Source organism: Mustela erminea, chromosome 4 (assembly GCF_009829155.1).
Source record: "Mustela erminea isolate mMusErm1 chromosome 4, mMusErm1.Pri, whole genome shotgun sequence".
Lineage (NCBI taxonomy): Eukaryota > Metazoa > Chordata > Mammalia > Carnivora > Mustelidae > Mustela > Mustela erminea.
The window spans coordinates 116,980,866-117,007,590 of record NC_045617.1 but is presented as its reverse complement, the minus strand read 5'-3'; the positions used below and the strand labels follow the sequence as shown (position 1 = coordinate 117,007,590).

At 40.2% G+C, this 26,725-nt stretch overlaps 1 protein-coding gene across 12 annotated transcripts in view; it reads right to left on the bottom strand.

The window, feature by feature from the left end:
- Positions 1 to 26,725, bottom strand: part of SLC26A8 (solute carrier family 26 member 8) — an 84,410-nt gene that overhangs the window by 5,646 nt on the left and 52,039 nt on the right. For 11 of the 12 annotated variants that reach the window (XM_032340496.1, XM_032340502.1, XM_032340493.1 and 8 more), the window contains 9 exons: positions 17,108 to 17,255; positions 16,140 to 16,253; positions 10,647 to 10,724; positions 8,200 to 8,295; positions 6,959 to 7,065; positions 6,808 to 6,877; positions 6,293 to 6,385; positions 6,053 to 6,184; positions 1,857 to 2,228 (listed from right to left, as the gene is read on the bottom strand). In XM_032340496.1, the coding sequence (XP_032196387.1) occupies positions 1,857 to 2,228; positions 6,053 to 6,184; positions 6,293 to 6,385; positions 6,808 to 6,877; positions 6,959 to 7,065; positions 8,200 to 8,295; positions 10,647 to 10,724; positions 16,140 to 16,253; positions 17,108 to 17,255 (1,210 nt within the window). The remainder of the gene's footprint in view (positions 1 to 1,856; positions 2,229 to 6,052; positions 6,185 to 6,292; positions 6,386 to 6,807; positions 6,878 to 6,958; positions 7,066 to 8,199; positions 8,296 to 10,646; positions 10,725 to 16,139; positions 16,254 to 17,107; positions 17,256 to 26,725) is intronic. The other variant, XM_032340494.1, reaches the window with a different exon arrangement.

Genomic DNA, 26,725 nt, shown 5'->3' with positions numbered 1-26,725 from the left:
CCTCTTCTTTCCAGTTCAGCTCTCTAAACATTTGATGAGTGGACTTCCATATGCCAGGAAATGTCTAAAGTGTTAGAAATACAGAAGAGAATCACACGTTCTCATGTGGGGCAGGGACTGAGAGGGATGTCGCCTATGAGCTCAGGTGGGAAACAGTTCACACCAAGAGATGGTGCTCCTGAGGACAGTGCTAAGACAGACACAGGCACGGGTGTAATGGGAACATACCGGACAGTCCTGAGGAACAGCCAGGTCTTGGTATTATTGTTTAGTGTATGCATGGGACCCCTTCTTCCTGGAATTTGTTGAGCAGAGGAGGAAAAAACCAAAAATGTGCCAAGAGATGGTTAAGTGACATAGTAGAGAATGGAATTCAGGAATCCTGAACCTCGTATTCGGAACTCCTCTGCACAGCCCTGCAGTGCAACCGAAGACGGAAAAGTCCCAAAGGTAAGACACTGAGTATAACTGAATCTGAAAATTGGGTGGAGACAAGAATGTCTTGGATGGGGGAGCCCTTAACATTAACTTCTTCTGAGCCTCTCATTTTATAGATGAGGAAGTGAAGACCCAGTGTAATTTACTAAACTACCTTGGGTCAGATGGATGGAGAACAGTAGCACAGCCAGGATACAGGACACAACCACGGACAGCCAACCAGAGTTCTTTCTGCTCCCAGAAGTTTCCTGTTGCCTCAAGACCCAAGAGGAACTGGAATCCCGTAAGAGAGAATCAGAGTTCTTTAGGAATAAGAAGATTTTATAGGATCAGGGGATAAAAGAAGGAAAGTCAACTGAAGGGGTAGATCTCAAGGGAAAAAAAAAAGTGGGCACAGTCAGACCCGGGAAATGAGTGTTTGGGTTGTCTGCACACGAGCCATCACCAACGGGAGCAAGAATGAGACAGGGCTACAATGGACATAAGGTGGCCAAAAAGCAGATATTATACTTATAAGACATTAGCAATAAAGCTGATATGGCTAGTTATGGGTCTAAACATTGCATAAGGAGAGGAACCACAACTGTCAGAGAAACCAGAGAGGAGGAGAGAAGCCAGGACTCAGGGACACAGTTTCTGAAGGAAAAGTCTCCCTGCCCTCTTTACCCAAAGATGCAGGCAAGGTGGAACGAACTGGGGAGATCCTGTAGGTCCTGGACCAGGCAGCCCCAGGCTTGTCATGTCCTCTTACCACATCCTCACATCTGAGCATCTTTGACAATGTCCACTGCAGAGCTGCAATATTGCAGAAGATTCTCAGTGTGTTTTTTTTTTTTTTCTGTAGCATTTAGACCTGTTCTTGAAAAGGTCTGCAGCGAACTCCAAGGATATCCTAAGAGGGACTGGGTGTGTAGCACAGATGGCCACCTCAGTGATATTAAAATTACCCACTTTTAAGTTTTGAGAAAGAACATGCCATGCTTAGAGAATCAATCCCAGTTCAATTGAGTGGTTCATTTTCATTTTAATCTGATTGACCAACACCCCCCCCCCGCCTTTTTTATTTTTTTTAACATGTTATTTATTTGTCAGAAAGAGCGATAACATAAGCAGAGAGAGTGGCAGGCAGAGGGAGAGGGAAAGGGAGAAGCAGGCTCTCCGCTGAGCAGGGAGTCTGATGCAGGGCTCAATCCCGGGACCCTGGGATCATGACCTGAGCCGAAGGCCAACGATTAGCCTACTGAGCCACCCAGGCACCCCTTACTCTGGTTTACCTTAAATTGTCTTTAGTGGCCAAGTTTCTAGGGGTCCCAGAGGCACATAGCAGCCGATCAGTGGCTGATGGTGTTCAGTCAGGATGCGGGCAGGCACAGCTAGGAGGGGATCCTGGCTCTTGTGAAAGCCTCCTCAGTACTTACCTGTCTTAATGACACCGAAGCCTGTGGATCCACAAAATGGACCATGGAGAAATCCAGGATAATGGTGTGGATACTGGTTAGAAGAGAGCTATCTGAGAAGGGGAGTAATGATCTGTTCCTCCCCTGCTTTTCAGCAATGCCAGGCAGTGGCATTGAGCTGTTTCTAGAGGGGTTATTAGAAAGCCAGGCTTGGTCCATGTCCTCATAGTTTTGTCCGGGGTTTCTGTAGGAGGTGGAAGATTGGACGTAAGGCACTTGTTCATCAGACATGGATTGGCTCATGTTCATGCTGTCAAAACGCGAGCAGCGGATCAGGTTAATGGAGGAAGTGTCTTGGTCCTGTTTACTTTCAAATCGTTCCGTGTAGACAACCTGAGACAACAGAATTAGGGGAGGACCATGAGGAGGCTCAGAGAAGGGCGACCCCTATGCCATTCTGTCTACGGACTCACTACCCTCTCTCACAGGAAAGCTCCCTGTGGACCAGGAGCTTGGATTTCACTTGGATACCTCATTGTCCCTTTGAGCTCACACCTAAAACTACATGCACCATCATCATTTCCCTCCCAGTTTCCTTCAGTGCACCAGTGATGATTTTATTGTCCTGTGAGCCAGACTTAAGATCATTTTTGCTTTATTCCTTCCCCTCCTCCCTGGGTTCTAATTTGTCTCCAGCACCTCCTAACATATTGTCTGAGGTGTTTCTTCCATTGGTCCCTTTCTCAATGCCTCCATCTTTCCCCACACTTCCTTAAGAAGATAGAGGTTACTTGAACGGGGCTGTCTTTAACTTTTGCTCCTTTCATCCTAATAGGCTTGGAGTGCCTGCCATAGCTTAAGGACAGTACCAAGCACCGGGAATACAATAGTGTGCAAGGTGTGGAATGCCCCGCTCCGCAGTCAAAGGCACCAGATTCTGCCTGAGGAGAGGGCATGCGCCCATTCAAAGGATAAACGACAACACAGGTAGACAAGAACTATAAGGCACATGGAAAAAATTTTTAAAAAGTTAATTTGCTAGAGTGGTATAGTTGGGGTGATGTTTCTTCGAGGAAAAAACTGCACAAAATAGTATGTGTTGTATAGCAAAAAAAAAAAATGATGTGGATGGCTAATAAATTATAGTTCAATGGAGATGGGTGTTTCTCAAGAGTTGAGAGTTACTGAGGCCAGGCTTTTGGGGGAAGAGCAGAAGACGGGCTCAGTGGTGGGGAGATGCAGGTGAACCTTTCACCTCCAGGCGGAAGGAGACCTCTGGGAGCCTCCCTCACTCTCCTTCATCCACTCTACATACTCTTGTCCCTTAAGGACTTTCAAGATCCGCTCGCACCGTTGCCTGCCTGAATTTCCCAGGCCTATTACTCGGAGGACCCCATACGTATTTCCACCCCAGGGTCCTTGTCCAACCTTATCCACAGGCTGGGAGTCCTCTTTTTCCCCACCTGACCTAAATTCAAATTTCTCTCTCCTGCCTAGCTCAAGTCCATTGCTACTAGGACGTTTGCCTGACTTTTTGAGATCACGCTGATCTCTCTATACCTGATGTCTTATAGTTGTTAAAATCGAAAAACACAATTCAGAACATGACAGTATACTGTATGGAATGGTTGACTGTCTTACTTTATCAATTTTTCCTTAAACATTTTATTTATTTGAGAAAGCACATGCGTGTGTGTGCGCACATGCTAGAGAAAAAGAGAGAGAGAGAGAGAAAAATCACGAGCTGGGGGTGGGCAGAGAAGCAGACTCCCCACTGAGCAGGGAGCCCAACACGGGAGTCAATTCTGGAACACTGGGGCTCAATCCTAGGACTCTGGGATCATGACCCAAGCCAAAGACAGATGCATAACCAACGGAGCCACCCAAGAGTCCTCTACTTCATCGATTTTAAGATGCACCACTACTTTATATGTCAAGAAAAGAAAAACTAGTCACTGCAAATTAAATTGTGACATGCCATCAATTACACAATGAATCCAAATTTCAGAGAAGTGAAAAGAACATATATCCTAGGATGGATAATATACAGTAAAAGCCTTGTTTGTCACATTAATAGAGAGCCATCTACCTAGCCTGACTTAAAATTTCATGTGTTGGGCCCCTGACTGGCTCAGTTAGTAGAACATGTAACTCTTGATCTCAAGGTTGTGAGTTCAAGCCCCACATTGGGTGTAGAAATAACTTAAAAGTAAGATCGCTAAAATAAAGTAAAATTCCATGAATTGCTCCAAAATAATTCTGTGATTTTGAGGGGCTAAACATGGGTGGGAATACAGATGAAACAAAATTGACTATGAGTTGATAAATCTTGAAGAGGATGGTGGGTATATTGAGGCTCGTTATACTTGACTCTACTTTTGTTTATGTTCAAAATTTTCATGAAAAAAAAATTTCTAAAAAAGAACAACGTGGATGAACCTTGACAACATTACTCTGAGTGAAGTAAGCCAGTGACAGAAAGACAAATCCTGTATGATTCCACTTAATGAGGGATCTGCAATAGTCAAATTCATAAAGACAGACAGTAGAATAGGGGTAGCCAGGGGCTGGGAGGAGGAGGAAATGGGGAACTTTTGTATAATGGGGACAGAGTTGCAGTTCTGCAAGATGAAACAAAATCTGCAGATAAGGGCGCCTGGGTGGCTCAGTTGGTTTGGCGTCTGCCTTCAGCTCAGGTCATGATCCTGGAGTCCAGGGATCAAGTCCTGCATCGGGCTCCCTGCCCAGTGGGGAGGCTGCTTCTCCCTCTGCTTCTGCCCCTCCCTCTGCTTATGCTCTCTCTATCTCTTTGTCAAATACATAAATAAGTAAAATATATTTAAAAAAATTTGTTGATAAAAGGTAGGGATGGTTGCAGAAAAAAGTGAATATATTTAATACTATTGAACTCTACACTTCAAAATCATTAAGATGATAAATTTTATGTGATGGGTTTTACCACAATAAAAAAGAAAAAGAAAAAAGAACTCCCTGAGGACAGAGACCCTTCAAATTTGTTTTTCTTTTTCAAAGTGTCACAGTTCTGGGTGCAGAGTAGAAGCTCAAGAAATACTAGGCAATCCTATTCTACTCTAAAATCTATTTGCTGATGTCCTGTAAACACCCGCTATGATGCTCAGTGCAGTGTGGAAACAAAAATTAGATAAAGTGGTAATTCTCTCTTCTTGGGAAGGGAAGTTGGTGTTTTCAGGGAGTTGAGTAGAACCTATGCTCCATTAGGGTACATGGGAATGAGAATGGGTGCTTAGTGTTTGCAAGTGCCTACATGAGGAGGGGGAACGGTTTGTTTTTGTTGAGGGGAGTAAAGTTGTGTGTGTGTGTGTGTGTGTGTGTGTGTACACAGAACTGCCCCTCCAGAGTACTGGTATAGACTGGGTGAAAGGTCCCAAAGCTACAAATGAACTGTGAGGAAAGGGAATAAATATTAGACGAAGGGGATTAATTTAGACCACGTCCGAGTTGGAAATAATGAACACTTTGTAATTCATCAGCTAAAATATCCTTCAGATGGTGTAAAATTTCCATCTATGCTTATCTGCCCTCCACACCCCATCATCATCTCCTTGGTCACAGGAAGGCAGACATCAGGAGACCCTGGCACATCCTTGGGAACCCCAGCCACCGCGACTCTGCTGCCCTAGTGGGAATTAGAAACAATCTTTTTTTTTTTTAAGAGGGGGGATGAGGAGCAGAGGGAGAAGGAAAAAGAGAATCCCATGTAGGCACCATGCCCAGTACAGAGTCCAACTCAGGGCTCGATCCTAGAACCCCAAGATCATGACCTGAGCCAAAGGCAAGAATCGGATGCTTAACCAACTGAGCCACGCAAGCACCTCTTAGAAAACAAATTCTAAGTCACTTGTTTTCAGAAATCTAAAGCCAGGCAGGTGAAAGTCAGGGAAACAGGTACAATTAAGGTCTTACTATCAATTTCAATACGCAGAGTGCACTCCCTGTGCAGGAACTCAGCCATCTCCTCCTTCTTACTTAGGTCAAGATCTAAATCTCAAAAGGGGACCTGTGTCTTCATTTCTGAGTAGAAATCTTTGAATTCCCATTACCCCAGAGCCCATCTCAGAGCCGGAATCCCTGAGGGGATTTCAATTTTCTTTCCTTAATTCTTCTTTTTAAAGGACTAGTGCACGTCTTTATAAAACGTGGGAGATGTTGTGCAGAAAGGAAGAGGGGCTTCTAACCCTGGGTGATGGCTCCACTTCGTCACAGTTGCAGAAACAATGACAAATCTTTTCTTCCTGTGAGCCTTCTTCACTTCGATTAAACAGACGGAACACTTCTTCTTCTTTAAGCGGCACCCTTACCATTTCAACCTGAGAGAAGTAAGAGACGTTGAGGTCAGATGGTGAGTGGGCAAAGAGAGGGGCCCCTGGGGGTGGTGGGGAGAACCGGTGGAGAAAGGCAGGGGAGGCGGCCATCACCTCTTTCAGCAGCTTGTGCTTTAGGTCATTAACGTTGACAAAAGTGATGGAGTTACAGCACTGAAAGATTTTCACTCCAGGAATGTTTGTGACCTGCGAGACAAATGTCAAATGGAGGGTGATTTCTCTGCTCTTTTATGGAGGAAGAAAAAAAAATCTCTAGAACCCCCTGGAGAATCTGTATTCTTCTTTATGGGAGGCCGGAATTAGTAAGTTCTTTCCTCCTGTTTTCACCCCCTGCTCTTTCTGCTTTCTTCTTCCCCCTCCCTTTGCTCCTTTCTTTTTCTTGGCCTCCCTCTCGCTAGAGGATGTGACCCTTAGCTGGCTACTCTACTCTAAGGATCTACCTGCTTATGTCACCCGCCTCTGCCTTTTTGCCTCCCTCTCCCCGCCTTGGGAGATGCGTATCTCTAGAACAGCCAACGACAGCAAAGGGATTTTGTAGAAAAACTAAGCAGCAGGCCTGGTCTAGCCCATCCTTCGGGCAAAGGAGTGGGATTGATTTGGAGTCTTACCTCCCGATAGTCATTGAAGTTTCTATATATGTTGGTGTTAGGGATCTGACCCAGGAGGAGGATCTTAGTTCTGAAAGGAAATGTATTTGCTTTTAGGTCGAAGTTGCCTTACCTCACCATGGCCAGCCTCCTGGTACCTGAGACAAAGTACCTGTGTGACTGAACAGTGACGATGAAGAAGGCAAAACCTACTGAAACAAGTAGCCCAACATCCAGTCCCAGGAAAATGGCAGATGTAAATGTCACCAACCAAATAACCTTATGGGAGAGGGGAAGAAGGAAAAAGGAAGACCATGACAATAAGCAGAACTGAGAAAACCACCAGCTCTATCTCTCAAGCCCCCTTCCTCCACCCCCTCCTGACACCTAGAACTTAAGAGCACAAATTCCACAGCTTTATGGACTGACACCATCACAAAGGTTGGGTTCCAAGACTGTCTAGCAATTCTTGTAGGCATCCTTGGTCATTTCTCTCTTCAATTCTCTCTTGAAACCTCATGTGAAAAATAGGGATAACAATATCTACTTTATAGGCTCTGTTAAGATTAGAAATCCTGGTCCCAAAGCAACCCAGAATACTCACCAAATGAACAGTAGTTGCTATTTTAAGACCTACCATGGTTATGGTGAGCCTTTAAAAACATGTCAAGCTCTTACCCTAACACCTTCTCCATCACTCTCAGCAGGCAACCTGACTCATCTTCACAGAGTGGATAGGCTCAAACTCCCTTAAATATTTCCTTCCCCCTTCACTTGCCACTTGTTAGTATCCATGCTTAACTTTCCCTCATTCTCTTCACTTCCGTTGGAAGTTCTATCCCTCCTCCAAGGACAAGAAGTGGTATCTGTGTGCTGGACCACATCCTCTCTTAGATCCTCTGAGACCTGGATCCCAAAACTATCCCCTTTCATATCTCTTTGCCTCTATTGGGTCTTTCTCCTCTCATGATATTATATTCGCCATCTTTATTTTTTGCTGTTTTCCCTGTATGTCCTCAGTAGTGTGCTTTAGAAGGAGGGAAGGTGCTCCAACGTTTAGTCTGCCTGGCAAGACACTGCCTTCTCTTAGTAAGATTTGTGCCTCCTATCCTGGAATGTGTTCACACTAACCGGATTAAAAATCATTCAACTGTGTCATGGATGACAAATCCTTTTTACTAGATTCGCATCTAACTCTAGCCACTTAATTTCTTTTTATTAATTTTGTGTCATTTTGGAATAAAGTCTCAGTATTTCCATGCACCAATAACCTTGACTCCCCCCCCTTTTTAAGCTAGAGTCTTAGTTATCAAAGAATTGCTAGTGTCCTTCACCTTGATCTCTTTTGCTTGTTCCCTCTTTCCAACCTACCCCTCTGTTCTTCCCTATCTCAGCCAGTGTATCTATACTCACACAGTCATATTGATTCTGCCTCCATAGACTGGGTAGGTTGTAAACGGTTTCAAGATAGGGTAGGATGTTGCTCAGAATAATACCAGCCAGGATAGCCTACGGGGAAAAGGGAAACCCTGATTAATTATTCCTTCAGAGGTAGAATTCCCAGTTCTTCACCAAAAAACAAAACAAAACAAAACAAAAAACCCACAAAAAAGTCAGCCATGCTGCTCAGAAATGTTAAAAATCCTCAGGGCTTCAAGGCAGAATCTGACGTACTTTAAGAAACATTTTCTTGTTTTCATCAGTCCCTGCGCTAGCTTATCATTTCTTAGCCATTTCCTAGCCATCTCCTCTATATGCTCTGCTTGGGAATTAGAACTGATCCTATCACCAGGAATGGCTGGGTCTAAGCTCGCTCTGGTTTTCTGAGATTACTCAGTGACCAGTGGACTCAATAAGTCAGCAGAGGAGGGATAGGCAAAGATGAAATAAGCAGAAATCACTTCTTTTCCATCTTCATCTTCTTTCCAGTCAAGAATCTCTAAATGTGGGGCACCTGGGTGACTCAGTAGGTTAAAGCCTCTGCCTTCGGCTCAGGTCGTGATCCCAGGCTCCTGGGATCAAGCCCCACATCAGGCTCTCTGCTTGACAGGGAGCCTGCTTCCCCATCTCTCTCTCTGCCTGCCTCTCTGCCTACTTGTGATCTCTGTCTGTCAAATAAATAAACAAATAATTTATTTAAATAAATGAAAAGATGTTTAATTTTTTTAAATTAAAAAATCTTTTTAAAAAGATTTAAAAAATATTTTTTAAAATGTTGCCATTCTGAATATTAAGGTAAAACATACTCATGTATAAAAAAAGAAGTAGACTTACATATAGTTTCCATCATCCAAGAGATAACCATGGTTAACATTTTGGTTAACATTTGGTTAACATTTTTTCACATAAAATTGGAATATTGAACATACTATTGTGTATCATATTTTTAAAAATATTGTGTTGGTCCCCTTGCTAACTGGTTGAGATCCTAGCCAGGATGCTCCACCAACTACTCCAATAAATATTTTATAACAAGCTATCCATAATCTATCCCCAAGGAAGGGCTCATTCATAGTTTAATGCTCATAGAGCCCCATTATTACAGCGGTTTAGATATTCTACTGATCAGTTGGTGTTCACATCTTCTCAACCAGAAACATCCTATCCAGATGCTATAAAAATAATGTGAGCCAAAAGAAAGGCATGTTCTGTTTCTAATGTATGTATAATAAAGGAGGGCCCTTGGTGAATTCCAACAGATTTTTATTTGTTTGCAGTTTTAAAGAATTCTGATTCTTCTAGCTATATAGAAAAAAGAGAGAGAGAGAGAGAGAGAGAAGAAAATCCCTATTCAAAGTGCATTAGTGAGCGGCTCTCCTAAAATAGACTTTAAGAGTTAATGCACCTTGCTATAGAAGCTACATTCTGGAGACGACTTCTGCTGGGAATCAGAGGACAGCTTGTGTGATAAATACAAGCTTAATCCCACCTTCCATGTATATAGATTCTGGGGCTGAGTTCCAAGATCTCTGAATCACAAGAGCAGAAGGCAGCAGGAGCCTTGAGGTAGTCCCCCTCTCCTGAAACCTGATACTTACCAGGTGGGATGGAGGTGTTCAAAAGCATGGGGATAATATTTGCAACCACTCCAGCTTGTAAGCAAGCTGCTCCCCCCAGTCATGAAACTTCTTCTCACCTTCCTTAATACTATCTAAACATGGCGAAAGGGAACGTTAAGGAAATTTACAAGGAAATTGTGGTTACTGAGCATTGATCTGTATTGTAACTGAGAACAAATTAATGACAGCCAATCATTAATGCCCCTGGCATTTCTAAATGCAGGGTGATCAGTCCCTCACAAAGGGAAGAAATGGCAAGTATATGGAGGTGTCCCAGCTGAACAGGGTTAAAACCCAACTTTCAGAACCTGCTGTCTAGTGTAAACTTATCACAAGGCAGAACGGCAGTAATAGGGGGATTGAGTTCATATGAATGCAGAACAAGGCCTTCTGGAAACAGCTTAGGAAAACAGATGGCATGAATACACAATGAGTTTCCAAGCCTGAGTCGGTGAGGGGCGTTCTGGCATCTGAAGTCTATTTTGGTCATCTTTAACTAAATCCTTACTTATAAAACTTACTTTATAGCTTAAGCAAGAAAAAGAAGATTAATGAGAATGAGAAGAGTGACAATAATACCTAATACCTCTTGTGCACTTATGATTAGCTCAACGCTGTTCTCTCTATATTAGAAACATTACTTGATTTAACTCCCAATCTTGTGAGGCGGATGCTATTATTTTAAAGGGAAGGGATGTGAGCTTGGACAGGGCCACCCCTGGGGACAAGGTGAATGCCCCGCCAAGACACAATCTGGAGATCTGATCTTTCCCCACTTGGTTATTTATCAGTTCTACTTACATTTGGCATTTCATGGAAAAAGTGTCCCACCTTCACCATCAGGAGCAGCATCACACCTGCGCCTACCAGAGATGCAAACTGAGGAGACAGAGCCAGTTGGAGAGAGACCATCAGGAATGCATTGGTCCCTGTCTGCAATTGAGGCCTTCTGCTTGGTGAGAAGCGTGCTGTTTTTTTCTTTAAAGGAGTTGAGTGTAACCATCCAGCCTAAGTGCATTTTTTGTTGAGCTGACATTTTCAGGTCTTGTTAAAGCACTAAGCATACACTAGGTACTCAAGAAATACTTGTCAAATGAATGCATGAATGCTTTCTGAAAAGTGCTAAATTGTCTTGGCTATTTGAATCTTTATTGCCCTAGCTTTGTGCTGTGAAATCTGGAGTCTTCTAAGGTTGGGTTTTCATTCCCTCCCAAATTTAACTCCTCCTGGAACATTCTAGAAAAGCCCTAGTAGACCCATTACTGTCCACCCTAAAATCCCAACCCCTCCATTTTCCCATATCAGTAAATACCTCCCTCCTCACTCTCCTGTTTGGAGCTTGGGTAGCTTCCCATCAAACAGCGTTAGAAATGCTCCATCATAAAAATGCAATGATAATCATTTCTGATGTTCCTCAGTTTTTCTCTGCTTCATTACCATAAAAAAAAAGTTACAAATGTGAGTCAGGGCAGCAGAGAGCAGCTCTGGGTCTTATGCTAGCTGCGTGACTCTGGGCTCAGTGTTGCTTAGTAAGCAGGGGTTCTGATTGGCAACTACAGATAGCAAACTGAGCCACAGAGTTTCCTCTAGAGTCTCATGGCTCTCTGAACAGAGTCTTGGACTCAGTATGTCCTCCATGGCTAAATCTCCATCATTTAAGCCTCTAAGAACAAAAATGGATACAAAACAGTATAATCTCCCACTGTGTTGGGGAATCTGTGTGGGGGAAGATAAAACAAACTACTGATCAGAACTATGGCCCAAACAAGCAAGATCTGAGGGAGTCCCTCAAAGCTAACCCATTAAGTGACAGATGAGCAATGATGCTTGAATTTTTCTCTTTGTTTCTTAGGAGTGGAAAGAAAGAAAGAAAGAAGGAAAAACCTTCTTACTGGATTCCCTCTCTCTGCTCACTGCTATTTGCTTATAAATGCATCACTAAAAGTAAAAGCAAGGAAATCAATTTCCTGCTTCCTTCTTTCCACAATGGTAGGGTTGAAAGGAGATTGAGGAAAACGGACCACTACAACTGAAACTCAGGGAGTTCTACGGACACACATGTTATACCCTGTGGTACTGAAACAGGTAACTGAGAACATGAGCTTCTCCAACCAATGTACACATCAGCCTGTTGCTGGATCTAGTGTAGTAAGGGTCTCGCATCGGGTGGTCTTCGTTGGCACTGCAGAAAAACTACTTTGATCAGCACAGGAAAGTACATCAGCACTTTTCCTTCCTACCACTTCTTTTTTCTTGCTGTTTCGTTTGTTTTTGGTTTTGTTTGCCTCGGTGTTTTGTTTTTTGGCATTCCTGGGTAGGCTTGACCTACCTCCCACTTCTTTTCTCCAAGTTCTTCTGATTGAAGGGAACAAAGATAGGCAGATGCTTAAAAAAAAAAGCTGCATAAAACCTAGATTTAAATGAGTACAAATCTGACACTGAATCCCACAAAATTTGCTGCTGAGAGAGGGGTGGGAGGCCTGCCAATAATTGTGTCTCCCTGGGCTGCACACGCAAAGGAGCAGACTTTGGGATCAGAAGGCCATCCTTGGTGGCATCGTGCCTTAGGAGGATGCTTGATGGCTCTCTGAATCTCAGACTCAGTGTCTGAACCGGGTCTAAAGACAGCAAGCATGTAGAACTTTACATCTCATTCATATTTTGCTATTCAGCTCCCATTTTCCATCTCTTTCCCAGGTTTTCTTGAACAAAAACTGCCTCTGCTGACTCTGCCTTCTCTTCGGGAATTCAAGGCACAGTGAGTTCCCACAAGCCACAGCCACTATCAACATGCAGAACCTCAGACACCAGACACCAACTACTCTATACACAGTGGGTTTCATGAAGTTGACGAGCACATTGCCAAGTACTGGCCCAGGCCCTGGGAACTTGGGGTAGAAGCTACAATTTTTGAATCTCCTAAGTGACAGGGGCTATGATAAGCACTATTACCATCTAATTTAATTCTCCTAACTGAAAAGTTATCACTAGCCCAATTTTACAGATGAGGACTGCAGCCTCAAAAAGCAAAAGTAACTTGCCCAAGGTCACCCATGTAGGAACCACTGAGTCAGGTTCCAATCTATCTGACCGGCTGATTCCAAGATCTAGGTTCCCTCCAGCTGGCCCATTTGCTTCCTGTAAGAAGAATACAACACGTTTCTTTCTTTTATGTCTCTTTCTTTTCTTTCTTTAATAATAATAATTTTTTTTTTTAAAAGCAGTTCTGAGAGCCTTGGGACATGGCTAGAAGACCAGTCCTTGGAAAGCAGGGAACAAGGAAAGGAGCCCAATCACGGAGAACATGGAAATCCAGTGGTTAGAATCTTAGAATGAGGGGAGCCGAACGATGGATTGGGGGACAGTCCAACTGACCACAGGTCTGGGGCTCTTTATATTCCCTCTGCCCTGGCCTGCCAACACTGAAATCCAAGCCTTGGCTGGATGAGCCAATATGTTTTGCTGTAACCAGGGAAGATAAGTGGGTTCTAGACAAGGGAAGTTAAAGTGAAAATTAGATTAGAAAAAAAAAAAAAAGTGGCCTTTGTTGGCAGGTCAGGTCTGAGAGGTACAGAGCCTGCCCCCTAGCTTCTCCTCCCAGAATTCTGAGGAACTTGGAAGAAATGAAGGTGTTCCCAGGCAAAGTGACTCAAAAATCCTGAGAGAGGAGGGATAGAGAGAACACCCCACTGCTGTGAGATGAAGACGGCTGAATGAATCTCCGAGGCCTTTGCTTGTCCAGATCAGAAACTCAGAGTGGAGGCTGGGGATCCCAGTGCCTCCACAGCCAGGGGCCAACTAACATTCTCTGGTCAAACCAGCGATTTCCTGGGCAAACTAGGGTCTCAGGGAAGGGTTGACCAGGATCCCTAGGAGAATGCCCGTCTGTGAAGCATCACTATGCCACAGGGAGAGTCATTGGTAGGGACAGGAGAACAATGCAGCAGCAGCAGCAGCAGCAAATAGATGAGAGCCCCAGGCTGCCTCTGAATTGGGTACTTTTTCCAACAGGCTAAATGTTACTCAAGCTGAATGGAAACCTTTCTTTCCTCCTAGCTATACATATCCTAACCTACCTTCCTTTCTTTTTCTTTTTGTTTCTCTCTTTCTTCCTTCCTTTCTTTCTTTTTTAAGATTTTATTTATTTATTTGAGAGAGAGAAAGAGAGAGAGAGAGACCAAATAGGGGGAGGGACAAAAGGAGAGGGAGAGAATCTCAAGCCGACTCCTCACTGAGCACGGAGCCCAACACAGGCCCCAATCCCAAGACCCCGGGATCATGACCAGAGCTGAAGACAGCTTCTTAACTGACTGAGCCACCCAGGCACCTCAGTCCTAACCTTCTTTCAATAATCTACAGAAGTCCACTTCTTCCATCCCTCTCTTTCTTGTATTTATAGATTTATGGCACTTTTTATTTTATTTTTTCTTTTTTTAATTCTTTTTTATTATGTTATGTTAGTCACCTTACAGTGCATTATTAGTTTTTGATGCAGTGTTCCGTGATTCACTGTTTGTGTATAGCATCCAGGGCTCCATGCAATACGTGCCCTCCTTAATACCCATCACTGGGTTCATCCATCCTCCCCACAAAACCCTCAGTTTGTTTCTCGGATTTCTCCGATTTCCCCCCCTTCACTTTTCCCTTCCTTTTCCTAATGTCCTCCATTCTATTCCTTATGTCCCACAAGTAAGTGAAACCATATGATAATTGATTTTCTCTGCTTGACTTACTTCACTCAACCTATTTATATGACTTATTCCGCACTTAATGTTACTTGCCCTGCGATTTGGTTTTTCCAACTGTGTGCGTTGTTTCTCCCCACATGTATCTTACACTTATCTACTGAAGATACAAGGCATGTTGTTAAAAGTTAGTGGAGACTAATGTCTGGGATGGCCTTTTCCTCTTCTTATCATGAAATCCCCTCCTTTGACTTGAGTGTTTGTATACTTGTGCAGAGAACATCCTTCTTTTTTACAGAGCCCACCTTCCTTCTTTCTGCCCAACGGTGGTGGAAAAGAGCTACATCTTTCAGGCCAGAGTGTCTGGCAGAACGTGAAGTGACATGACATGGTCTTACTCTAGACTCAAGCTCTCCACCCTGCTAACTTTTATTGCCTTTGACCTTATATTTCACCTATATCTACCCAGGGTCGGGGACACTTTATCCTCCCCCATTAAAGTGTAGTGTCCATTCTTTGACACTTAAGTTTCTACCACGTGTCTGAGACCTAAGCTCATTGTTGACCTCTGTCACTGTTTCTCTGCCCTCTGAACCCTGACCCATTCTCTGGGCTTACTCCAGTTTCGATTCTGATAGTTCTCTGACATTTCATCATGCTGCAGAGCTGAGCTGGGACACCTCCCATGCGGTAGAGCTAGAATTTCTATCTAGTCAGTTCAGAACTTATGAACATTGGACTTACAAAATCTCATGCCTGCAGTTAGACAAAGAGCTGGCCTTTAAAGTCTTCTCTACCATCATTCTCCCCTTCGTGCTCCCCTCTGACCCACACATTTAGTTTACTAATTCAGCATACCTGAAGAGAATCTGACCCAGATGATTTGCTTATATTCCAAGGCAGACCAGTCATAAATTCTCAAGGCATCTAGACAAAGACCTTATTCTCTATCATGAAAGCCTCTTGCCATGCGCCTTGGGGAAACTAGGAAAGTTTCTAGTTCTGCAGCTAGTATGGGGAGAGGTGTATTATTTGCTTTCCCAGATGAGGACTGGGCATATATCTTTCCATGGAAAACAATGTTAAGAGGGGATGGTTAGTTTACCTGAAATATTATTCTTTGGGGGATGTTACATGAAAAAATGGGTCTTTATGGACTAATACATAGAAACCTCTCATATAGAATAATGTTTCTACAGAAAATGACTTACAAATTCGACATTGGCAATAATTTTTAAGACAAAAGTCCAAGCAAAAATTTAGGCAAGCATGAAATCCAAGTTACTCCAAGAGACCTTCCCTAACAAACATAACACCAAAGCAGCAGTATGGGGCACCTGGTTGGCTCAGTTGGTTAAGTGTCTGCCTTTGGCTCAGGTCTTGATCTCGAGGTCCTGGGATTGAGCCCCTCCTTGATCTTCCTTCTCGGTAGGAAGTCCACTTCTCCCTTTCTCTCTGCCCCATCCACCCTGCTCATGTTCTCTCTTTCAAACAAATAAATAAAATCTTAAAATAAAGCAGCAACAAAATTAAATGAATAAAATACTCCTCTATGAATATACATATGAGTAGTATAAATATGTTCATATTAAATTCTATTCTAACATACCTGCTGTCTTCCTCCAGTCTTATCTTGGATAATCGTCCTGATTATAGCACCAGTGAACACACAAGATCTGAAAAATGAGCTGATGACATTGCAAAGACCAATGGCTATTAAATCCTGTAAAGAAATGGCAAACACATTTGGCCCACTTCTTCCACTCTTTGTGGAAGAAGGCAGCATTGAGTTTGAACTCAAGGTATACTGTCTATTTCTTATATTTGACGATAAGATTGTTTCCATTATTTTAGACAACACTGAAATATTCTTAGAAAAAAGCAAAAGGATGGAAAATCTGATTCCTAGACTAACTTGAATCTTCATTTTAGCTAGCCATCATAAGAAAAGCACTTTTTCAAAGTGAGAAATGAATTTTTTGTCTTATTATTCCCTTTCACGTGATTACTGGGACATAGAATGGCAGAGGGAAACATAGTACTATTTTTCCTCCCTCCCTTTTATACTACCTCAAAATCAAAGTGGGATACCTCTTGCTTTCACATCTCTCTTTGGAGTTCTAGGAAAAGAGTCAAACTTAGAATAGTGGGGAAACTAAACAAACAAACAAAGAAGGACTGTTTCTGGGAGAGTAGTGTAATTATGTTAGAAGCCTGGTTTTGATATTCCCTAGCATTTCTTATTGTGCCTTAGTATGTGCTTGACTCCTCAGGACTTTGGAAAGAAAGACAAAATTAAGAAAGGAATTCTGCTAGCTTAACAACACGATGCCATATGTTATCTTCTTGCCTCCCTACACCATAGCTGTTCTGGGGGAATAACACTCGTGTTAATTTAAGTGACTTCAAAGTTAAGTATGCCACACTCCTCAAAAATCCTTGGGTAATTATAATTCAAATTACAGTCTCACTGACTCTCTGGTTACAAAAAATGCAGCCTTCATATTAGCAGGAGATTCAGATTGGAGAACAAAGACATAAGGTCAGAGGATATAAGAGAAAGGCCTGTCATCTCACCTGGTTGGAATTCACGTAGTAGTTATGGTAACTGGCAATCTTCTTGCCCAGAAATATGAGGAGAGAGGAGCTCACTAAAGCTAAGGAGAAGGCTTCTAAAATAAGTTCAGGAAGAATCTTCAAATCTGGTGTCACAGGAAACATGAAGCTGGAATAAAATGGTGGAATCATTCCTAGATAGTAGGAACAACTTATTGGTCCCTCCCCCACTCCAGACTTATCATGTGGGGCAACTGGCCTAACCCTTTAAAAAAAATAACAATAAGAGATAAGAAGAACATCTGAGGCAGCAGCCTACCAAAACCCCCAAGCAAACCCAGCCAGGTTAGAAAAGCCGTTGTGAGAACATGCTCTGCTATCTTCCAGGTCAACATTTTTGCCACATAGCAACAGCAACACACAGGACAGGGAAGCAACAAAGATTGATGGAAAATGGCTCATCCATGCTGTTGGGAGACCATACCAGTGGATAAACAGCAGGCAGATACCACGTCTATGATGAGTTACAGCTAAAAAGCTCAATGAATTCTATTCTACTCATGCTCAAATCTTTCAGGGTATAACTTAAATCATTGTCCTTTGTACCAATTACTTCCAATTCTAACCACACCTTCCATTCTGCAGTTTTCTCCCCCCAATTTTTTTGACTTGGTAAATATGCATAACATGAAATCTACCATCTTACCCATGTTTAAGTGTACCAATGGCAGTAAATACATTCATAATGTGTGACCATCTCCATCATCCACACCCAACACTCACCTTGTAAAACTGAAACTGTATTAATCCCGTTAACCAGTAACTCTCCATTTCCCCCCTCCCTCCCTCAGCCCTGGCAACCACCTTTCTCCTTTCTGTCTTGATGATTTGGACTATTCTCAGCACCCCATAAAAGTGGAGTCATACAGTGTTTGTCTTTTTGTGACTGGCTTAGTCCACTCAACATAGTGACCTTGAGGTCCTGCTGAAGGCAGATGCTTAACTGACTGAGCCACCCAGGTGCCCTCAAACTAGTAATTTTTTTAAATGTATTGGTCTCTTAAAATTATGTAAAAAATAAAAAGTGGAATTACAAACCATTGTTAAAAACATTAGTTTTTATAATTTCTCAATATTTACCTTTATTAAGATCCTTATTTCTTTATACAGCTTTAAACTACTGTCTCGTGTCCTTTCATTTCACCCTGCAAAACTCCCTTGAGCATATCTTGCATGGAGTTCAAGTGGTAATAAACTCCTTCAGCTTTTGTTTATCTTAGAATTCTTTAATTTCTCCTTCACTTTTGAAGGAAAATTTTGCAGGATATAGGATTCTTGGTTGACAGTTTTATTTTTCTTTTAGCACTTTGAATATGTTGGCCCACTGCATTCTCACCTCCAAAGTTTCTGATAAAAAATCTGTTCATTACTTTATTGATAAGCCCTTGTGTATGTATGATGAGTCACTTCTCTTTTTGCTTTCAAAATTCTCTTTGCCTTTTTTTTTTTTTAAAGATTTTATTTGTTTGACAGACAGAGATCACAAGTATGCAGAGAGGCAGGCAGAGAGGTGGGGGGAAGCAGGCTCCCCACTGAGCAGAAAGCCTGATGTGGGGCTCGATTCCAGGACCCTGAGATCTTAACCTGAGCTGAAGGCAGAGGCTTAACCCACTGAGCCACCTAGGTGCCCCTCTCTTTGTCTTTTGAAGTTTGATTATGAATCTAGATACAGGTGTCTTGGAGTTTCTCTAACTAGGAATTTGTTAGATTTAGACATTTACATTCATGTCTTCCATCAAATTTGGGAAGTTTTCAGCCATTTTTTTCCTTCAAATATTGTTCCCTATCTCTTTCTTTTTCTCATCTCCTTCTGAGACTCCCATGAAGTGTATGTTGTTTTACTTGATGGTGTCCCAAAGGTCTTTACAACTCTGTTCATTTTTCTCTGATCTTTTTTCCTTCTGTTCCTCAGACTCAATAATGTCCATTATCTTCAAGTTCACCAAGTCCTTCTTCTGACTGCTCAAATCTGTTTTTTAATCCCTCTAGTGAATTTTCCTTTCTGTTATTGTATTTCTTAGCCCCGTAACTTCTTTTTGGTTTCTTTTTAAGTTTTCTGTGTCTTTATTGATATTTCCATTTTGTTCATACATCGTTTTCATGACTTTCTCCACATTTTCCTTTAGTTCTTTAAGTATTTTTTAAGACAAGTGTTTAAAGTCTTATGCTCATAGATCTGCCGTCAGGCCTTTTTCAGGACAGCTGTTGTTCTTGTTTCTTTTTTCTTTTGAACAAACCATACTTCCTTTATCTGTCTTCAGATTTTTGTGGAATATTGTGTATTTGAATCTAATAATGTTATAACCTGGAAATCAGATTCTGCTCATTCCCAGAGTTTGCTGTTATTTGTAATTGTTCTGTTGTTGTTATTGTTGTAGGCTGTTTTTGTGCTGAGGATAAGCTTGATGTATAAACTTAAGGTTTTCTCAGGGTTCTTCTGAGCCTGTATAGTTATGTTCTAATTTTTCTTATATATACAGGTTTTAAAAAATCTCCTAATCTTTAATGTATGACTTCCAAAAGGGGAAAAAAGAGAAAAATGAAGAAAAAAAGGGGCACTACCCCTTTAAATCCCTTGGAAGTCACTTTTACCAGAGGGGGAGGGACTTGCAACAAATGGCTGTTCACCTTTTTGTTTGCACCTCTGTGGTCAGAAGTAGCAATCAGCAATAGGAGGAAAGATCCTCAATATTTGGAGGACAGGGTCTTCTTTGCCCATGCTTCCTCCCTCAAGTTGTGTGCAAGTTGCTTCAGGTATTCCACTGCCTGTCATAAGGCTAGATGTGGGGGATGGTAGCTGTCACTGTGCTAAGAGCTGAAATTTCCTGAAATTAATTGCAATTTACCACCCATGCCTTCCCCTAGAGGTTACAAGGCTTCAATAGGCTATAGAGTTCCAGAATAGTTACATCAGACAGATTCTGCTAGTGCAATTTTTGTCAAGGTGGGGAGAGAGATTCCTGGTGCTTTTTATTCCAACATCTCCCCAAATCCTCTTTCAACTCCTGTTGATTTGAGGTCACCAGATTGTTGAGACTTGTCCATCTTGCTGGTAGTCACTCTCATCTAATTCTATTAAGTCAATATATATATAATTTCTTCTAAGTTCACATCATATAAAATATTGTCAGTCTCATATTACCACAAGTAGAACTTCTTCCCAGGTTTATCTCTCACCATATTGTTAACCAGGAAACTCTCCTTAAGACAATAAACTTTCTTCTTTGTCAGTATTACTATCAGATTGCTGATCAGAGAATTAAAGATTATCTTGCTTCTTATAGGAATAGATGCTTGTCTGTTTGTGAATGGGTTTAGGAATTTCACTCTGTTATCCAGAGTATCTAAGACAGGTTTTGTGTGGTCAATTTTAGGCTGACTTCTTAGGAGTCGGAGACTGTTTTTGGTTCCCTTCATGGGCATGTATCATTGAGTAACACACATAAATATTTGGTAATTTATTTTTAATGTGGAGAATTTCCCAATATTTGCAAAAGAAGAAAAGATGGTATAGTGAGCTCTTGTGTACCCATCACTCACTTTCAACACTTAACAATTTATAATCAGTCTTATTTCATTTGTACTCCTACCCACTGTTTATTCCAATATTATTTTGAAGCAAATACCAGGCATTCTATAGTTTTAATTGTAAACATTTTAGTGTACCTATTTGAAAGATATACACAGGAAGATTAATACCAACTTATCAAGATAATCAAATATACAATTAATGTTCAAACTTTCCCAAATGTCTTATAAATATATATTTAACATTTGTTTCAATTAGAACCCAAATAAGATCCATATATTACAATTGGTTGTTATGCCTCTTAAATCTCTTTTAAGCTATAGGTTCTTGCTCCATATTTTTGTTTTTCCTCCCTGCAACAAAAGCTGTTGTTGTTGTTGTTAAAGAAACCTGGACACTGGTCCTTTTCCCAAAAGATTTTGCTGATTGCATCTCTGAATTATCATTTAACATATTCCTCTTTTGTATTTCTTATAAATTGATAGTTAGCCTTTCGGGTTTGGTCATATATGGGCTAATTTGGGGAGGCAAAAATATTTCATAGGTGATAGTGTGTAATTCTGTCAGAAGGCATAAAATGTCTTTTTTTAAAAAAAAACTATAATTAAGAGTGGCTCAGTGGGTTAAAGCCTCTGTTTTCGGCTCAGGTCATGGTCCCAGGGTCCTGGGATCGAGCCCCGCATTGGGCTCTCTGCTCCGCGGGGAGCCTGCTTCCCTCTCTCTCTGCCTGCCTCTCTGCCTACTTGTGATCTCTGTCTGTCAAATAAATAAATAAAAATTTAAAAAAAAAACTATAATTAGAAGCACCTGGTTGGCTCAGTTGGTTAAGCCTCTGCCTTCTGCTCAGGTTATAATCTAGGGGTCCTGGAATTGAGCCCTGCCCTCTGTGGGAAGTCTGCTTGGAGTTCTTTCCCTCTGTCCCTCCACCTGCTTGTGCTTGTGTTTTCTCTCTAGAAAATATAAACAAATCTTTAAAATAAAGATTGTTCTATTTCTGTGCAAAATACCATTGGAACTTTGATAGAATTGCATTGTAGATTGCTTTGGATAGTATGAACATTTTAACAATATTAGTTCTTCCAATCCATGAGGATGGAATCTTTTTCCATTTATTTGTGTCTTCTTCAATTTCTTTCATCAATGTCTTATAGTTTTCAGTATACATGTCTTCCACCTCCTTCATTAAATTTATTCTTATGTATTTTATTCTTTTTCATGCAATTATAAATGGGATTGTTTTCTTAATTTCTTTTTCTGATAGCTCATTATTGTGTCTTTTTATGATGTTAACAGATGTTACACTAGTACACTTTAATGGTGATATCCTAATTCTATATTCCTTCTCCCTTAAATGGCTGTAATACTTGTATAAAGTGAAGTATCTGAATATCAATGATTTGGATCTCCCAAAGAGCAGTTCTTATAGGAAGAGCATGATAAATGCTTACTTTGTTCCTTTTATTTAACAATTTACAAAATAACAAAAGTTGGTTCTACAGCATTTTGGGAGGGTGAAAAAAATGGGTTTGCTCTTAAAAAAAAAAAAGATTTTATTCATTTATCTGAGAGAGAGAGAGAGAGAAAGCAGTGGAGAGGGGCAGAGGGAGAAAGAGAAAAGGAGACCCCTCGTTGAACAGGAAGCCCAACATGGGACTTGACTCCAGGAATCAGGACCTGAACTGAAGGCAGATGCCCAAACGACTGAGCTACCCACCTCTTTTAGAATTTTTATATTCACTGATTTAAACACATTTTATATGTTTTGCTGGAAAAAACCTCAAAGTGACATATAGATTCAAGGCAATACCTACCAAAAATTTCAATGACTCTTTTGCAGAAGTGGAAAAGCTGATTCTAAAATAAAGAAGAATAAAGGTGGAGGGCTCAGGGTATTTCATTTCAAAACTTACTGTGAAACTGTAGTAATTAAGATTGGTATACAGATCAACAGAAAAGAATTGAGAGTTGAGAAATAAACTCAAACATTCATGGTCAATTGATTTTCACCAAGAGTGCCAAGACCACTAAATTGGGAAAGAACAGTCTCATCACCAAATAGTATGCAGACAATTGGATATTCACATGCAAAAGAATGAAGTCAGAGCCCTATCTTACAACATATACAACAATGAACAAACCAATGAAATGGATTAAAGGCCTAAATGTAGACCTGAAACTATAAGTTTCTTAGAAGAAAACATATAGGTAAATCTTCATGACCTTAGATTACATTACAAGACTTTGTAATACCAAAAGCTCAAACAACAAAAGAAAAAATGAATTGGACTTCATCAAAATTAAAAATCTTTGTGCTTTCAAGGATCTGTTGACGAAGTGAAATGACAGCCCACAGTAAAGGAGAAACTTCTTGCAAACTGTATATCTGAGAAGGGTCTAGTATACTAAATTCCTACAACTCAACAACAAAAAGACAAATAACCCAATTAAAAATAGTCTAAGGAATCGAATAGATATTTCTTTAAAAAGATATGCAAATGACCAGTAGGCACATGAAAAAATGCTCAACATCATTAGCCCTTAGAGAAATGCAAAGCAAAGCCAGAATGATGTACCACCTCATACTTACTAAAATGATAATAACAATAATAATAATTAAAAATAGCAAATGTTGGTGAGCATAGGAAGAAATTGGAACTTTGTGCATTACTGGTGGGAAAGTAAAATGGTGCTGCTGCTGTAGAAAATAGTTTGGCAGCTCCTTAACAAGTTCAACATAGAATTACCATATGACCCAACAAAAATCTACTCTTACATATAAACTCAAAAGGAATGAAAACAGGTGCTCAAAAGAAAAACCTGCAGATCAATGTTCATAGCCCTATTTATAATAACCAAAAGGTGGAAATAAATGAAATGTCTATCAGCTGATGAACAGATTAACAAAAGGTGGTATATCAATATAATGGAATATTATTCAGCCATAAATGGGAATTATCCATGGTACAATACAGATGAATCTTGAAAATATTATGCTGAGTGAAAGAAGCTAGAGTCAAAACACCACACGTTTTATGATTCCATTGCAGAATAAGCAAATTCCTAGAAGTAGAAATTAGATTAAGGGGTGCCTGGCTGGCTCAGTCAGTAGAACATGTGACTCTTGATCTTGGGGTTGTGAGTTCAAGTCCCATGTGTTGTGTGGAGTTTACTTAAATTAAAAAATTAAAATAAAAATAAAAGAAATTAGATTAAATAAAAAATTAAAATAGAAATAAAAGAAATTAACCCAGGGCTGTGGAGGGGAACAAATGGGACAGGGCTTCTTTTTGGGGGGTGATAAAATATTTTAAAATTAGATAGCAATGATGGTTGTACAACTTTGAGAATATACTAAAATTAACGAAAGTGTATAAGTTTAAAACGGTGAATTTTATGGTATGTGAATTATACATTAGTAAAGCTGTTATTGAAACAAGATAGTAAGAAAATATTATAAATAACTTTTTGTCAATATATTTGACACTTTAAATGGGCAAATTCTTTGAATCACCAAAATTGAGTACTCTCAAGAATTCTGGATAACCTGACGTATAGAGAAAGTTTATGTAACTTAATAGTAATTGTACTTAAATAATAGCCCATTAAAAATTGAATTTGTAGTTAAGAACCTTTCCACAATGAAAACGTCAGGCCTAAATATCTTCACTGATGAATTCTACCATGAAGAAATAATGCCAGTTCTATAGAAACTCTTCCAGAAATTAAAGACAAGAGAATACATCCAAAGCGTTTTATAATGTCTACAATACTCTACTACTAAAGCCAGATACAGATATTACAAGAAAAGAAACTCTCAGGCCAATATACATAAATGCAAAAATTCTTACCATCATTTTAGCAAGTCAATCTACAAAAGGTAATCATATATCATTACTAAATGAGGTTTATCTGAGGATGCAATGTTGGTTTAACATTCAAAAATCAATCATGATATTAACAGACTAAAAAAGGAAAAGAAATTTTCATGATTTGAGGGGCAGTATTGTTTTTCCATGGATCCGTAAAATAATCTCTCAAACTGAATTTGGAAGCACACGTATGTTTTGGTTTCTATATCTCTAGGTTTATTTTTTAAGTAAAAACAAAACAAAACAAAACATTGAAATGTTTTAGATGAAGTTTGCTATTTGAAATGTTAGTTCTTCTGATTATTTTTATCTTTCATCAACACACAGATATAGGACTCCATAACTGACTTCCAAAATTTTATGTAAAACCCAAATTCAGTAAAATGAACAATGTGTTAAATATCACTTGGGAAAATAATTTTAAAATATATTTTGTGATGTATTTATATTTAATCCTTTATCTAATGAAATGTTATTAGTTTCTGCATTTTCAATTTTTATTTTCTTTAGAATAAGAAGCATCCTACTGTACATTATTATGTAAAGGGATCTAAATTCCTATTTTTAAATATCTTTTCCTTCATTATCTATGCCTTAGTTCCCTATTTAAAATATACTTATAACTTACAAGCACCTAGGTGTTTTCTAGGTATTGAGCTAGATAGAAATATAACTGAAGGCTCAAAGGCAGATATTTAACCTTTTGTTAAATTTCCCCTTTTTGTACTTTTAAGAAATTAAAGAAAAACGTGGCTATCCCAAGGAGGTATACAGTAAATGGAATTTATTGCCCAAATCTCTGTCAGTAAACCTTAAATATTCAGTATGCTAACACAAACTACTCTTTTTCCTTTCTGGTGTTCTCTAACATTTAATTCTTTGTTAGCAGTTTAGGTTAGAAGGACACATGGTCACAGAAAAAACTAACTTAAATTGTTCAAATTTTCTAATCTTTAGCAACCTCAGATAAACATATAATAAAAAGGGAAGTTCAAAGCAATACCTAACAAAAAAAGAAAGCAATACCTAAAATTAGATTTTTGAAATGCTTACCTATCTATCTATACCCTCAATCTTGTGATGAAACAAGCAAAAGTTGACCATATGGTTTTTAAGTCATCAATAGAGTGATTCTAATCAGAGATTTTGGAATTAAATAGAAAATGGGCTCAAAAGTAGCTGTGCCCCGACCAACTGTGTGATGGCAGAGAAATAATTTAAATTGGTAAACCTTAGTTTCTTCAGCCATAAAAAAGGAGTATTACTGAGAGGTGCAAATGAAATAAAATAATTATTATCAATCTCATTGTTCTTGTTATTTTTTTTCTGAGAGCAAAGACGCAGTCTTATTTACTCTCGCATTCCTTGGCACCTAGGTGGTCTGCTCACATTTTTTTTTTTAACTGAACAGAATTGCAAATGATTTAGTAAACATTGGATTTCATGGAGAACTGACAGGACATGAGACTATCAGACATGAGACTAATCCAATCCGCTTTCATCAAAGTAGTCTATGTTGTGTTCTCCTGGAGTCTGCCGGTATCACTGACTCTTTGCAGTATTCCCCACTGAGCAGCCTTAGGAAATAAACAACGCTCTTCAAAAGCCTGCCTGTGAGTCAAGAAACTGCAGTGTATTGCCTTTCTTAGCTAAAGTGATTCATCTGATGAAGGTTACAGGGAACTAATATTTCCTAATAGGAGCAAGACTGACCTATAGTCACTGGTAGGAATTATAACGTAAATTCATCCCAAGTCCTTAAGAACTCCATAGGGCAGACTATTTGAAGATAGCTTTCTACTCAGAGTAATGAAATAATGCTTCTTAAGGACACTGAGGTCGAAGTGGGTGGAAACAGAGGGACACTCATCTCCTGAGCACTTAGCTCCAGGACAGAGGCCAGGAAAGCAGACGCATCTCTTGGTCCATCCTTGAGAGTTAGTCAGATAGGTATGGACGTTTTGAAGACCCGAGATGTACTGGGAAAAAACTGTGTGTCTCTCTGGTATCTGGTGCCTCCAACAGTTTACTTGTGTAAAGGGACTGGCTCAACTAGGGGAAGAGAGTAAGAGGCTGACTGGAGAAACAAAGTGTTGTCCTAGCCCATCTTCCTTTGTGGACCTCTGTATTCTAAAATGCATTGGAGCCCAATACCCATATTTGTCCATGGCCAGGCTGCTA